The 16,904-nt window shown below is 37.9% G+C and overlaps 1 protein-coding gene across 1 annotated transcript in view; it reads right to left on the bottom strand.

Moving 5' to 3' along the window:
• LOC119793340 overlaps positions 1–16,904 on the bottom strand; it is a 269,987-nt gene that overhangs the window by 43,814 nt on the left and 209,269 nt on the right. Inside the window, exon 7 of the mRNA XM_038300477.1 lies at positions 12,621–12,802. Within this exon, the coding sequence (XP_038156405.1) occupies positions 12,621–12,802 (182 nt within the window). The remainder of the gene's footprint in view (positions 1–12,620; positions 12,803–16,904) is intronic.

Genomic DNA, 16,904 nt, shown 5'->3' with positions numbered 1-16,904 from the left:
TTGGTGTGTCTGGATTCATTTAAGTTGCTTAGGTTTTTCTGTATGTCCTCTGCTGCCTCCTTGTGTTCTTTTCCCTTGGCTTCCTCGTCAGCTCTAATCACACCTGTTCCCTATCAGCTCATTAGCTCTACCTTTGTTCAGTCAGCCATAAATACTCTCCCTCTGCAGTTCCTCTTTGCTGGTTCCTCGTCTTACCTTTCCTCACCCTGGCTCCTTGTTGGTTTTCCCTGATGTCTCCATGGTGCTGGTTAGTGTTTGATTTTTATGTTGGATTTTTGGATTCCTGTTTTTGTTTAACATTTTTTAAGTTGGATTTTTGGATACCTGTTTTTGTTGCCTGATCTCGCATTAAACCCTCCAAGAACTCACCTCTGCCTCTCAGCTTCTGCTTTTGGGTCCAATTAAGAAACGTTAAACCAAACCGTGACAATACCGATGACCAACAAGGTAATTAATTCCCCTAATAAAGACTTATATTATTGCACCAGAGCATGGTTGTTTCAGACATGAACTTGTGCCCACCAGAGTTTGGTTGGAACCGAGACCACCTCAACAGGCCACCCTGGTAAAGTTTCCAATTGTTCTCTCATACTGGCCCCAACAGGAACAAATTAATAATAAATCAACAAATAATTTGTTTTATTTTCCATTATTTAACTGAAACTCAAGTTCAAATGCATTTTATTTTTATTATCAGTTAGTTGGGATTGACTGGAATTTCTACACACAAACCTTTGTGGAATTTACTTATGATGGTCTGAAACAGAGGCAATAACAAGCAAGTGGCATTTATGAGGATGAGAATGTTTTATAAAGCCTTGATATTAGCGGAGAATAAAATGACCGGTTTAGAGATGATAGAAAGGCAATAAATACCTTGCAACAATTAAGGTATGCACAATGCCATCTCTGAAAGCACAGCAATGCAACCTTTTTAACAGCTTCAGTAGACCTGACCAATCTATTAGGAAATGTTACCTGGTTTGATGAGTTTAAATTTCAACTTTGACATTCAGACAGCAGGCGAATGTCAGAACAACATTAAAGTGAGGGTGATAGTTCCTTGGCACATTTTGGGCTCTAAAACAAAACATATTCACTGGAGAGTTCAATGTATTAGAATAGCCTCCACATACACAACTGGAAAACATATTCCAGTTGACCACCTTGGGCATTTTATGGACAAGGATATCTGCATTATGGATGCGATGCAACTGTATGAAGCTTGCAGGTCAACATGAAGTTCAACCTCCAAAAAAAGTTTTAGACACACTGCTGAATTTTCATCACAAAGGGGTTTCATCTTTAGCAATGTTTTTTTAAAGAAAGATATGGGGGCTGTAAGGGAAATAATGCTGATTTTTTGCACAGGAGCTAAGGGGAGCTCTGTAGGAAATATAAACATTTTAAATATAATTCAAGTAGAGTTCATTTCATAAAGAAAGTTAGACGGCAGATGCAATTGCAAGTCTTAAATTATTCTCGTGTACACTCATGGTTTTATTTGATTCATTTCACCATAAAACAGACTGTCAAAATTGGCAACAATCAAAGAACTGTAGTAGTGATTTTGTCATTATATGTTCCCTAAATGGAGTTTTAGCTGATGTCTTTGCTGAATGTGACCTTGCCTCACATTTTGTTTTACCTGCAAGCTAGAATGAAAATTAAAATAAATAAGATTAATGCTGAGAATAAGCCTTAATGAGATCCACACTATGCAACCATGCTGAATTAAGATCAATGTGCCAGAAAAATAAAGCCATAAAAAGAAGCATTTAGAGTTTTGTTACATCCTTATCTTGTAACAAATTTCCATCCCGTATCAAACAAGCATTTACAATTTAAATTGAAGTACTTCAATTAAATTTGTTTGATCACTGAGTGGGAAATTAATTAATAACATTGATAATTAAAGATTTAACTAGTTTACCATGCAGAAAAAGGAAAAGAAAACATTGACTGTATCCATTACTTGAAATTAGCTAATTTATACTCTTTTAACACGAATATTATTATACTTAGAGCAATACTTTAATCAAAACAAGCAAGCTGAATAGCGTATCTTGGTTGCTATTTTGAGAACATGTATAGATAATCATCTACTTTGGACAAAGAAAGCTTTAACAGATTGACATTGAAAAAATAATTGTCCTGTAGCCCTCATACAAGCACAGACAGCGTCTCGTCTCTTCAAGCTGCCTATGTGTTTCACACCCGCACACTCAACAAGTGTAACCTTCCAGTGTCCTGTGATGCCGTGCTCCAGCAATCCTTTTTTGAAATTCTAATTTCTATTCAATTTCCCTTTTAAATTTGCCTCACAGTAAGCAGAAATTAATTAGCTAACCTGCATGCTAGACTGGATGAACATAATACCTTTCTCCTCGAGGAAGCCCACTCACAGGCGGGCACAGAATTTGACTGAGAGCGCGTGCAGGCATGCATGTGAGTGTGCACGTATTGCACCAACAGTTAACATGCATAACTATAAGGTGGAGCTTCAAATTAGCAAGGTGATGACTCTTTCTACCTCTACTTAAAAAGGGAGATTTTGCACAAATGCAAATGAAGACATATTTTGCATATTTCTCTCTCACCTCCTCATGTGTGTACATCACGCTGTGCAGTTACATTTGTGTATGCTTTGTGTATGTTTTGCGCCCTGCTGTCCTTGGCAAATTGGGCTCCTTTTTTTGATTTCCTGCATTCTAAATCAAGATCATACATCACATTTGTCTGATGACAAATGCAGCTTTGGACATTTCTGCCAACAAGCACAGCTGCAGAACAAAGAGCTTGCTAAATCTCCCTTTTGACTTTGCCTGCCATCTTCCTTTTCCCTCTGTTTCTTGTCTTCTACCTTCTGTCACTTCCTCGCTCCTCCCATCTTGCTCCTGAAACTTCCTTTTATGTCTTTAAACCTATGGGCAAGACATCGGTCTGACCCTCTTCTTTTTTTTTTCTAATTTGCTCCATCTCTCTGTTTTTTCCCCTCTGAGGAGATTAACACAATCTCTCCTCGGTGTGAGAAAACAAACACAGATAATCCTGAGCGCGCTGCTGGCGTGTGACCGAGGATTAGCCAGCCGTTATAAGTGAGAGCATATGGAAATAATAACGGCAAACTGACACACGCATCAGCTAGCTTGTCCCCAAGGTAAGAAGAATAAAAGGCACACAAACAGCAAGCTTACAACACTAGCAGCACCCCCCACAAGCACACCTGAAAAGTGAAAACCTTGTGGATCAGGAATACCGACATATTTCATGTTAATGCTATTGTGATATGCCTGGTGTGCCGTCTAGTGATCCCATTTTGTAATACAGAATGCTATTAAGAGCTGTGTACATGTGTAATGAGGTGTTTTAAAATTAGAGCTTTATACGCCGGTTCTTTTTTTTTTTTTACTCAAATAATTTATCTTTAGGTGTGAATGAGATTAGAAAGGCAGCTGCAAACGTTTAACAACCCATCTGCAGCAGCAGAGGTTTTTTCTCAGACAACCACAGTATTTCTTTTAGACTCTAATCCACAAAGAAATCATCTCAGTGAGACCTTTCACCTGCAGACAATCATCAAAGAGATTGTTCAGATTCTTTTTAGGGTGACGTTTATTTGAAAAGGGCATGAGAAAGTTGTCAATGCTACTTTGAGTTCACAAGATGAGGCGGTACTAAAGGAGTGCTCAAAAGCCAGTAGTGATGCCAGTAGATGTGTCCCTGATTCATCACAGAAGAGTCAGAAGTTGAATTACCTTCTCAGTGTTATCAGGTCCTGCAGAGGTCAAATAATTCATTCATGTAATTCAGGTATTTGAAACAAGCAGAAGCTAAAAAAAAAAAGAGATATATAAGGGCTGCTGAGGAGTTAGACAGACTGCAAGACTGTACTGATTTTTCAGGGAAATAGTTTTCATAGAGTAATGATATAAGAAAGAATAATTATATTAGAAATCTTTAATCATCATTGAATACTTAGTTGTATTTTCTTGAAGTTGTTATACTTTTTAAAATAATATTTGGTCTTTTTAACTCCAAAATGGATCTAATGCCAACCATGCATGAAAATACGGTAATTATGGTTTCCAAAAATAGAATAAAGACTTCAGAAATATCCTTTAGTCAAAGTGATTTCAGTTTAGTGCACATTTATATGTTTCTTCATGAATATTTGTGATTCTTTAAGAAAGGAAAAAGGACATGCAGAACTAAGTTAGTGTAATAGCTGTTTGCTTTGTAAAACACTGTAAAGTACTGCCACTGTTTTATCTATTACCCGGTTTCCATTTTTCTCCTTTTTCGACCACACTGCTAATGGATAAATGATTAAAAAAGGGGTGGAGGGTTGTTTTTTTTTGTAACTAATCTATGTCCCTTTTCCACCCGCTTCATTCTGGAGCTACCCCACCCAACAGACCTTTACATTTTTTAACTACAGTTTTTACATACTGATCGTCGCTTTCTTTTTTTTCAGCCCTGCTCATCTCTGATGGTGCCTATTCCAGTAAATATATACACAGGAATACCATTGGTGACACATTTCTTTTAGAATTTATTTACTTAGACTTAAATGAAATAAGTTTTACATTATGTCACCTTGAAAGCATCACTTTTTGATGTGTCATTCCCGATGATAGTTTCTTTCACTGAAGTTTAAATCAAAAGTTTGAAGTACACAAGGAAGTACAAAGTATGGCCAATATATCTATATCTATATATATATATATATATATATATATATATATATATATATATATATATATATATATATATATATATATATTGTATCCCTTGAAAGGCACACATTAGGCTTTAGATCAACGTATAAACCTGAAACATTAGGACTAACTTTCTTGTAACAACAATGTATATTCTTGTGCTGCAGTTGCACAACTTTCTTTATGAAATGAACTGTACTTCAATATTTTTTTTCTTAATTTTTATATTTCCTACAGAACTCCCCTAAGCTCCTATGTACAAATAAAAAATCAGCATTATTTCCCTTATAGCCCTCATATCCTTCTTACAAACAGCTTGCTTAAAGGCACACTATGCAACATTTTTCAGTTAATTAATGAGTTCCATAACGTTTTGGATGATTAAATGAGTCATTTCAGGTTGAACAAAGGTATTCTCGGCCGCCCTGGTGGTCTGTGGGGGAAATACCGCACTTGCAATTGTAGGAGCCCTCGGCCCGCACCAACAGGCTCAGAAGTCTCACAAGAGTCGGTCTTGCTTTACTACGAGAACTGCTACATGCCCCCAGTTAAAAGCATGCTCGTTGCTAGCACAGTGGCGATCTTTGTGCAGTTATCATGGCGGAACCAGCGTGAAAACAGCGAAAGCCCATGTTGGAGCAGGCAAGAAAGAGGAAAAGGGCTCCGGACAGAGAGAGGAGTCGTACACGGGTGAACATCGGGCAAGCTTTTTCCGAATGACGAGAGCTAAAATAAAAAGAAGGCTGCAAGGCTGACGCGGACCTCACGTTTCTGCTGATGCGATTGTAAGTAACATTGTAATGGTTTCTCTCTCTCTGTGTGCATGTTCACACTTTCACTGTGTTAGTCATTCGTTGCGTTCGCCTGTCTGCTAAGCTCAAAACAACCGCGCCTGGCTTGACGAAGAAACCAGGAGAACAGCTGTGCATATTTATGACAGTGCACTTTTACTTTCGCCCTCTGGGGGGACCCTCGCTGGAAAATCAACACCGGTTGCATAGTATACCTTTAAGATGAAGCCCCTTTGTCTGTGATGAAAATTTAACAATGTGTCTAAAACTTTCCTTGGAGGCTGAGCTTCATGTTGACCTGAAAGCCTCATACAATTGCATCACATCCATAATGCAGATCTCCTGGTCCATAAAATTCACAAGGTGGTCGACTGGAATGTGTTTTCCAGTTGTGTTTGTGGAGGCCATTCTAATACATTGAACTCATCAGTAACTGACAAATCAGTAAATTGAGACAGAGGGAAATAAGAATTAATGTCTTCAGTGCATGCCATAAAGTTAAAATATGTCATTAAGAATTAACTCAAATTCAAATACAAAAATGTTGGTTGTAGACTTAATTAGATAAAAAAGTCAGTCTTCTGACAAAATAACAACAAATTAAACCAGCATCCCCTGGACACTGACATGCTAGCTGCAGGTGTAGTGTCCGACAGTTCTATCATCAGCAAATAAAAACGTGATTTATTATTCCTTATGTCAAGGCTAGAGCACTTATAAAATGTGTTTGTACCTGAGAGAGGATTAGAAATAGGAGAAAAATTGTGAATGTGACATTCGATTCTAAATCACTCGTATGAACGATTTAGGAACAAATTTGTTCGTACAAAGGGTTCTTGCATGCGGCCCAAAGATCTGAAAAAAAAAATTTGCACTTCAGCAAATTGGTGTCCTGCAACCTCCTGGGGGTCCGGATCCCATCTTTGGGAAACTCTATTCTATACAATACCTATTAGACTTGTTCTCCAGTAATTATTATTTATATAACAAAGATTCCGAGAAGATTACTGGAAGAATTTAGAGTTGTGGCACAGAGAGCAGACTGTCTGTAGGTGCAAGCCAATCAAGGCTAGATGTACTTTTGGCTTGAAGCATGGTCCACAGGTGACAGTCGCTTCTTTTTATCAAAGTGATGGAGCCGTTGTTGGACCCACACCAAACAGGAACATTTACAGCTAAGTTTTCCTGTCTCTACATGAGGCCTGGAGGTTGTGGTAGGTGGGGTTTAGAGCACGCTGTGTTGACGCTAAAAGTATCCGGAGTAACGAAAAAAGCTCTGGACGGACAGTGGGGTAAAGGGATTACTCATAATTCAACTGGCTTTTTTATTTTTGTGCATGAGAAATGTCATGTGTGGTGTAAGTGGGTGTGAAGCCAGCAAAAATGTATGGGTCTAAAACTTATTAGATCTGGGAGCAGGTTATAAAATAGTTGGTTTAGCTGCTGTTTCATCTGGATCAGATCCTCTATCCAACCGGGAAGTTTGTAGTATACTGTACATGTAGTATACTGTACATATGTACCAAGCTTCATCTGGACAGGGATACCATAAAAAAAATAACTGTTATGCTAAACAGTTAGCTAATTCCTCAGTATGTGTAATTTTAACATTTTCTTAAAGGTTCATAATTGGCATTTAAACAGACTAAGAATTAAAGCAAAGTATTTGCTAAACAAAATTAGATAAAAAAGCGGAAATAAACTCCAAAACGATGAGCAGCCTTTATTTCATGAGCTATTATGTCTCTGCCCATATGATATTTAGCTAATGTGTGGCTGCATTGACAGACCTGGACTGAGTTAGATCTTTGGACAAGCTAAGCTCACAGCCTGACATGTCCTTCAGGGAGAACATAAAGGCAGGATGAGGTGAGGCAGCCAGAAAGATGCAGGGTTAGCATGTTTACTTGCATTTGTTCGTCTCCCTTCCTTTTCTGTATTTCTTTGAGGTGTGAGAAGCTCAGGCAGACAAAGAACAGAATGCAAAAAGGCATCAAATGATGATGAGAGGGGCTGAGAGATGGGTAATGGCAGGGGTGGGGATAGAAAAAAAATGGAAGAACCCCTTTTTATTGCTGGGGGGGGGTCTCTGCAGTGCTGATAGGAAAAAAAAAATCTGTGATTAACAGGAGACGGCTTCAGCCAGCACCCCAACTCACAGGCTGTTAATGACCCAGCCTCTGGTGCAAGTCACTAACCCAGTTTCACCCATCCCTGGTGATGCCATGCAACCCTTCCCCCTAGTTTATTCACCAAATATCTCTCTCTGCTTTATTTTTTTTTTTTTCGATTTTCTTATTCCTAACTCTTGTCTTTTCTAGCAGCCTAACTGTCTTCCAAATCCTTGCTCCGGCTCTCCCTCTCTGTCGACTCTACTACTTCTAATCTGCTCTTAATGCTCCTGCAGCTTCCACCCACCTCCCATCTGACACATCGTTCTGAGGTAACCTCAGTTTCCTCTCTCCTCCTTTTTGGTTCCTTGCAGTTAAACACGGAGAACAGAGAGGTCAAGTGTGTACTATTGATGTGAGTTTCTGCATATATCTTTCTCTATAATCAATGTGAAGGTAAACGTCCATGTTTCTACCCATGTGCACTCTCTGTGCATACTGTAAGACAACCTTTCTCCTAGATGAGCACTAGAGAGATTCAGCCCACAGTAGCATGGCAGTCATCATGGTCAAGGCCAAGGTCTTTGGTAACACAAACTGTTCTGCTTGGAATCCCTTCATTCCTTAAAGGCACAACAGATCAGCTGTTTTCACCACTTCAAATTTTCCACTTTATAAAAGCCATGTTTAAGCAACAACATCACAGTCATAAGATCGGATCCTCAAAAATTCTCAAAAATGAATTAAAAGACAATTTCGTAATTTTTTTATCCCAAAAAATTTTCAATGAAGAAAAATATTAAAATTGTAAACAAATTAACATTATTAGTTGGTGCAAATACTCATAAATGATTGAATTCCCTTTCATATATTCCAAGCTAATTCTATCATACAGATATTTCCCCCACACTTATTCACCACAAATCAAATAGTTTAACCTAATAGAAACATCAGGAATATGTTACCTTGCATCCACTATAAATAATGAGCAAATATTTTAGTTCTGTGATTCTAAGGGTTTCTTATTTTTTCGTACAGGGTATAATCCAGATCTATTTCTAGGCCTTTCTTTGCATCTTGACAGAAGGATTAAAGTAATACAAAACAAAGTTATGCTAAAATATAAGCATTCATTGTATATAATGCCTTCCACAAGTTTTAATAACCCTGGAACTTTTTATTTTGTTTTCCTGTTACAACCAGAAACATCAATGTATTTTATCATCTGCAATAGAATTATGAAGTGCTAGAAAAATAAATCCAAAACTGTTTACCAATGAATATCTAAAAAGTGTGACACGCATTTAGAATAAATACCTTCACACTGATACAGGCACATTTAACTGAGCAGAAATTATTCGTTTCGAAGACTATTATTCATTTAAAAGATTGTGGCCTACAAACTAAATTCAATGTACAGCCAAGACGGGAAACTGGAAAGATGGATTGAATTAAATACAGGGAAATAATGGCTGATTCAAAAGTCTTGTGTGGCAGAACCTAACCATACAGCCAGAGCTAGAATAAAGGATTCATAACCCAGATTATTGGTATTCCAGCATTCAAGATATCAATTACTTGAGCAGTCTTTCGTCTCTGCTTATCTCCTAAATACATGTTAGTAATATGTGTTTTGTTTGTTTTGTTAGACTTTCATAAACAATAGTTGAATGGCTAAGTTTTATAAACTAAAACAGTCCACCTGTGTCAAGATGATCAGTGGTTATTTGTTGAGGAGCCAAATGCAGAGCTGATGAGGAAGAGAGGATTTCTTGTTAAATTTTATGAAAAAGTAAAAATACAGAAGCCATAATCCTGACCCGATCAACAAGAAACACAGCAACAAAAAACTAGGAGACACTAAAGGCTGATTTATACTCCGAAACTAGGTCGTCTGCGTAGGTGTCGCAGTGAACGCAAAGATGTCCCCGCACCTTCCGCAGACACTCTGCTGCATCTCTCCCAAATTATAGGTGACTGCAGACAGTGCCGCAGACAGGAGGCCTCTGATTGGTCCAATCTACATCCAATTGCTAGCTTTTATGGTTTGTATGACCGCAATTGCAGAAAACAACTCGTGAAGTTGGACCAGCTAGAAGAGCCAGGTGCGCGAGAACGCTGGGACCCTTTTTCCACCTGGATTCCCGCTCTTTTTCATCCTCATGTCCCTCCGTTGTCGGACAAACTTGCCCTCACTTCCTCACCGCCTCAGCTGTATCTAGACCCAGAGCTAGTTCCTGATTGTACCTCTTGCGTTTTGGCGTGGAATATAACATAGTGCAGAAAACGCTTCAAAATTTAGCATAAATCAGAAATGTCTGCAGCAAGCTAACTGCAAAACACTGCTGCGGGGAGTATAACCAGCCCTTAAGCTGGTGAGATCCTAAGTCATGCAAGTCATAGTCATTCCAAAAAAACAACCATCTGGACTTTGTTTTTCAAGTTTGAAGACATTTCACTTCACCATCCTGGAAGCTTTTTCTATTAAAAATGTCAAAATTAGCATTGAGTTTCAAGCTTTTTGAAATTAGGAGACACTGAGAAGGAATAATCCTAAGTAATGATGGAATAAAGAAAATCCAGCAAACACACTAACTACAGAATAGGAGTATATATGTCAAACAGAACAATGAATGGAGTAATCAACTGATTGGGAGCAGGTGTGAACAGAAGGAACTAGAAGGGAACAAGTGGAAAGGACAATGGCACATGGTGGCAACAGAGTAAACAAGAAATACAACAGTGCTTAAATATAACCTGACACTAAATCAAAATGAAAATAACGATTTAGAAAAAAACAAACAAAATGACATAAATCAAAGTGTAACTGAAAACCAAAAACTAAAACTTACAGAGAATAAAGAAGTCCAGAAAGGGCAGAATCATGACAAACTGGCAAAGACTGGAAAAATAAGCCTAAAATTTTTTCTCCATCTAATCCAATTCAAAATGGACTATTTAACAAAAGAAGGAAAGAAAAGTTTGTGACTAATTGCACCTCTTCCACCTCTGCATTATTTACGCTCAAACATTTTGATGTTCATTGACATCGCTTATACAGGTGCTGGTCATAAAATTAGAATATCATGAAAAAGTAGATTGATTTCAGTAATTCCATTTAAAAAGTGAAACTTGTATATTATATTCATACATTACATACAAACTCATATATTTCAGATGTTTATTTTGTTTAATTTTGATGATTACAAATGACAACAAATGAAAATCTCAAATTCATCATATCAGAAAATTAGAATATTACTGAAGACCAATAAAAACAAAGGATTTATAGAAATGTTGGCCAACTGAAAAGTATGAACATGAAAAGTATGAGCATGTACAGCACTCAGTATTTAGTTGGGCCTCCTTTGGACTGTATTACTGCAGCAATGCGGCGTGGCATGGAGTCGATCAGTCTGTGGCACTGCTCAGGTGTTATGATAGCCCAGGTTGCTCTAATAGTGGCTTTTAGCTCTTCTGAATTGTTGGGTCTGGTGTATTGCATCTTCTTCTTCACAATACCCCATAGATTTTCTATGGGGTTAAGGTCAGGAGAGTTTGCTGGCCAATTAAGAACAGGGATACCATGGTCCTTCAACCAGGTACTGGTAGCTTTGGCACTGTGTGCAGGTGCCAAGTCCTGTTGGAAAATGAAATCTGCATCTCCAAAAAGTTGGTCAGCTGCAGGAAGCATGAAGTGCTCTAAAACTTCCTGGTATGTGGCTGCGTTGACCCTGGACCTCAGAAAACACAATGGACCAACACCAGCAGATGACATGGCACCCCAAACCATCGCTGACTGTGGAAACTTTACACTGGACTGATGCATCTTCAATAAAAAAGAAAAACTTAATTTAACATACACCCCCCGTAACTAGAGATATACAGAGCATGTTCCTAGGTCGAAGCTTGCTCAGCACGCATGCTTGCCTTAATAGTAGATTGCTCAGTGAACTTAGAACATGCTGAGCAGAAATGGCTTGTTCAGAAAACCCTCAGTGAGTCACACCCCACAGATCAGAACACTTCTGCCTTCATTAAAAAGGAGTTTTGTGTGTTTTTACTTTTACTCCAGAGAGGTTTCTGATGAGCTTCTGAAGAACTTATGTCTTAGACTGGTTGCCATGAGAGCCTTCTCTCTGCATTAATGCATCTAACGAGCACAGGAAGGGGGCGACCATCCCTGCAAAGACACATATGTCCGATTAGAACTGGTTACAAGAGAATGTCAGCTCTCATCAACCCCACCATGCAAACATATCTTCATAGGAATATGATTACTGGGGATGGCAGGGAGCTTTGAAATTGAAATAATCCAGTGTTAGACTGAGGGGATCTATTAAGCAGCTGCACTCAGAATGGAAATTCAAAGCTTTAGCAATCCATCCCTACTGCTGAAAGGCAACAGTCAAAACACCTCAGCGGTGGTCAAAACAGTTTTTTTTTTTTGCAGTAATTTGCACTCTGTACAAAAAAGAAGAGGCATTTGCATTTAGATGCGTGGTGCTTTAATTGATTTTCATACAGATGTTTCATTGTGTTTGCTGTAAACAGATGGCAATATTGATTAAGAAAAGAGAGTCTGGTTCATTGCGAATGAATCAAGCAAGAAATTGAGCTTGTTGTTGTCAGAAAGCCATCAAAAGGCTCAGAAATGAAGGGGGAAGGATTCAGAGACAAGGTAGGATGAATACAGATTAGCTGGTTTAAAAAAAAAAATGAGTGAGGAGGCTGCTAATTGATGAAGTGTGTAAAATCTTACAAGCTTACAGTGTTTTCTGTTTATATCCAGGTAATTCTACTTTAATGGGCTTAGAGAACATGTTGTTAGCAATGCCTCGACTCAAAACAGCTTTCCTCTAAAGACCTTCCCACGTTACCTGTGTCATCCTCTCATCATCTGCTCCTCTTCTGCCTGTACTCTCCAAACCTCCAAACCCACAAAAAACAACTGCTCCCTCTTCCATTTAGGAATGCCTTGTGCTTCCATCTCTTACCTTGTTGAGAATGATAACCGCCTCCTGGTTCACACCGGTAATGTTGAAGGTATCCCCCGTCTCTCCTTCCAGGATGGTATACTCCAGCTTGGCATTCTCGCCCAGGTCAGCGTCAGTCGCGGAGATGCGTCCGATCTCGGCGCCTGGGATGGCCAGTTCAGACACGGAGAAGGACCACATGCCTGAGAGCAAACACATGATGCATCCATTAGCCAAGCAAAGCTATGGGTTAAACTCCACACTTAAGATATACAATTCAAATATTCTTACATTTTTAGGAGCTAAAAGTTTTACATTCAAACCAACTTTTTTCTTCTTGCCTAAGCTTTGTACACCCTATGATTTCCCTATGAACTGCATACTATAAATATTTATATTTGGCTGAAATGTAGATGTAACTTTCCTACCATTTAAACTCAAATGCACATCTAGTAACTTTAAAACTGTTCCATAACCTTGATAACCCTGAATAAATCACAATTAAATCATAATGTATTTATCTGCACTGCATCAAAATTATTTCTATAAAATGCAGATAGACAGACAGATAGAATATGATGGTTCTGTTGATAGATCGATAGGTAAACTTGTTTTTGGCAAGTTGTGAGCAAACAATTCTGTCATAAAGTGGGATAGTGGTAGACGTCCACAAAATAAGCAAAAGTCAGATCGTTGAACGTTCTTTAGTGATTTGTTGTTCTCTGAGTAAGAAAGTTAAATTTCATCGATGCTGGACTAAAGATAATAAAGATTGCATAGAATTTTAAAAGGTTTTTAAATAGAAAAACCTGGCATATTAGCAATATTCTGTAGACTTTCTTGGAGCCAATCTTTCCCGCTTTCCAAACACTGAAACTAAGGTTCTATATAACTTGGTGTATGAACTGGCTTATGTAGTCGTCTTGAAGACTTTAATCATATGTCAACGGTGATTGAACTTCATGCTATACATTTGATTAATGAGTGAATGACAGACATGCATTTCAATGTAAATAAATAAATAAATACATTTGAAAACATTAATAATAAACTGATTAAATATTTATGAGCAGAGATATAAATACATACAGTTTAAAAAACATGATTGGTATTTCAGTTCTTCATCAGCTTTTAAAAACACTTCAGCAAAAACTGTTTTGACACCATGCTTCATATTTATTCTCTTTTATATAATTATAATTACCATCCAATCTTATATCTTAATTATGCTTTGGGTAAAATACATCTAAATCCTATGTAATACTGTACACCAGCTTTCAGCACACTTTAGATTGCTGCTTACATTTTTACTCATATTATCATATTTATATTCATTAATAATCCAGCATTAAGTTGAATTGTTTAATCACCACTGGTCTTATTGGAAACTGCTGCTATTAACCTGATAGGCTCCGCCTTAAATGCCTTCCGTTTATTTCCAGCTTCAAATGTGACAATCGGAGTCGAACTGCATCACGTCATTAGTGCTGATACAATTCATTTGTTACCTAAATGCTTCGTTATGTCCTCGAAACGATTTCCACATCTGTGCTGAGCCAATATTTACAACATTTCCCTCAGATAAGGCAGCTATTAATTTAAAATGAGCACAGCGGATAAAGGTGAGGGATAAAGAGGAGTATAGGTTTGAGTGCTTACCGCTGTGCCATTATTAAAGGACGGAAAAATCTGCTGTTAAAATAACTAAATTAAAGGACACTGGGATTAGAAGACAGGGAAGAGGTAATAAAGCAAACAAATAGACTGCAGAGAGGGAGTTTCTCAGACCACCTCCTTTTTAAACTTGATGAACTGAGCCACCTACTCATTGCAATCATCTTCTTTTTAGTCCCTGAGCTTTCCATTTCTTCTAACAAGCATTCATTCAGATAACAGGAGATTTTCCTGTCTGCTACTGTTATGTTAAAACACACATTTTTCCAGTACTGTGCACATTAAAGTAGAACTTCATATATTCTTTTGCTGGCTTTGCAATTTACATTAGATTGGTGATAAAAATACAAGGTACAAGGCAGCATTAAAGGCTTAAAAACTACATATTCCCATGTCAGTGTGAATTCACACATTATTTAGACATCTCATTTCATCTTACCCACACACACAGAGCTGCCACGGGCAAAAACATGGTCTGTGGGAAAAGAAGAAATCGAGAAAACAGGCTCGGCTCACCAACATCGAACATCGGCTGTTATCTCCTCTGCTAAAACTAAAGGAATCAGATCAGACTTGTAAATACCAGAGAGAATAACGTCTCAACAAACACGTCAGGATGACAGGATAAAAGATAGATAGCGTTCAACAAGGCAGTATCAGTGCCAACAGGCAGCCAGGTAAATTCTGCAAATGTGTTAACATTACAACAGAACAAAGAGGGACTTTGCTTCAGTTTGAAAATCGGGTTTAGTGGTTCAAATGTCAAAGTGTTTATTGGCAGTGAAAGTCCTCCCTCAGGATGTTTATAGTGGTACAACTGTGGAGTGTTTGCTTACCAGTAATTATTATTATCAAAAGCCTATTTCATGGATTTAAACCATTTCTTTCTCCAACTCCATTTTTTTTCTTTTTTACAGAGTCATAAACTATATGGTTCTCCCCCAACAATAGATATTGTGATATCAAGACTCTTTTTGCTTATTTTGCGGGAATGATAAGTAACTCCATGCAGCTTGATGAAATATAATAACCTGTTTACATATTTGGTGTAAATTTCCTGTACTGCTTATATTTTCTGAATTTCAAGAGCATTATGGGGGAGATATTTATCTGTTCATTGTCTTTTGCCTATTCAAGCCTGGATCTTGGCAGTTGAAGGTCCAGAAGGAAAACCCCAGGCATACCTCTCTGCAGTAACACCCGATGGCCTAATTTATGGGGTTCTAAGGAATTCTCAGGTGACAAAGACAACATTCCTACTCTCATTCTGGGTCTGGTCTGGGTTTTTTTTCCTATAGAGACTTACTTAACTGTCCAATCCGCCTCAACTGTTTCTACTAAGGTGTTGGAGGAATAGCTACATTATTTTACCCAATTCCTAAGGCTGAGACCAGCCATCCTACAGAGGAATTACATTTGTGTCACTTTTATCCAGGATCTTGTTCTTTCCATTATGATCCATATCTCATGAACCATAGTTAACCGTTGGAATGTTGTAAAGTAGGAGCTTTGACACCGAACATTCTTCAATACAACAAAATAAAATGATTGATTAAGCATGAATTGTGGTGGACGACAGTCTGGTCTGTCTAACATTCTCCTGCTAGATCATCCTTTTAACCAGGATATTTAAATTCCTCTGTTGAGATCCCAAGACCCACTTCTGGCCAGGATCAGACCACCCTTTCCTACTGGAGACTCTGAGGAGCTAACTTTTATCCTGAATGCTTCATACTTTTCTTTATGCTAAAGGTAATGGATTGAATATCTTAACAGCAGAACTACATTATCTACAAAATAAGAGGCTTCAGGTTTTGAAACACACTCTCCTGATTAAGACACACGATATCAGCAAAAAGTGGCAGTCCTAGCCAACTCTGGCTTTATAGATGAATTTTTTTTAGTCTTATCAAATTCCAAGTGTGTGATTGCAGATGGAGAAATTATTTAACCAAAATCTCTAAATTAATATCTGTTTTTTTTTTCTGCCTGTTGAATATTTAGAAACTCGTACAAGTCTCATAGACTGTAGACATTATTAGCTAAAGTTAAAATGGTGGCAGAGAAGGCAATAGCTTAGTTTTTCTAACCGTTGAATTAAAAAGAGACGTTTTCCCTTCTTGAAACCACTTTCTTTGGGGTTTTGACTTTGGTTACCATATCTCACAACACAAATCAAAATCAATGCAAACAACAACCTATGAGAAATTGTGTATTATATACAAGGAGTAACATTTCTAGCCACTCGTATGTGTGCAGCTCATCTCTTATCATTTGTTTTATTAAAAAAGGGAAGGTGAGAGGCAAAAGCTTATTTGTTTCCAGCAGGGTAGTTGTCAGCTGTGACTGAGATGTGATACAGATTACTCTACATGACAGAAAGAACCCAAAGCAACACAAACAAACAGCTTGTTTTTGACACATGAGCAGTAATCAATTTATATTTCTAGTATGTGAGACAGACACCCTGTTAGACATAAAATTCGTTTTTGACATCCTACAGTTAAAGTTGCCTAGGTTAGTTTTCTCTATGGTAATGCTCCTATAGGCTTAGGCTGCTGGAGGACATACAGACACATTTTAATCAGTTCTATATTGTACCTCTATCATCCAATTTTCTATCATCCAGCA

The sequence above is a fragment of the Cyprinodon tularosa genome, unplaced genomic scaffold (genome assembly GCF_016077235.1).
Source record: "Cyprinodon tularosa strain WSP-4 unplaced genomic scaffold, ASM1607723v1 ctg45, whole genome shotgun sequence".
Lineage (NCBI taxonomy): Eukaryota > Metazoa > Chordata > Actinopteri > Cyprinodontiformes > Cyprinodontidae > Cyprinodon > Cyprinodon tularosa.
The sequence above is the reverse complement of the archived record's forward strand: the minus strand, read 5'-3'. Positions and strand labels throughout refer to the sequence as shown.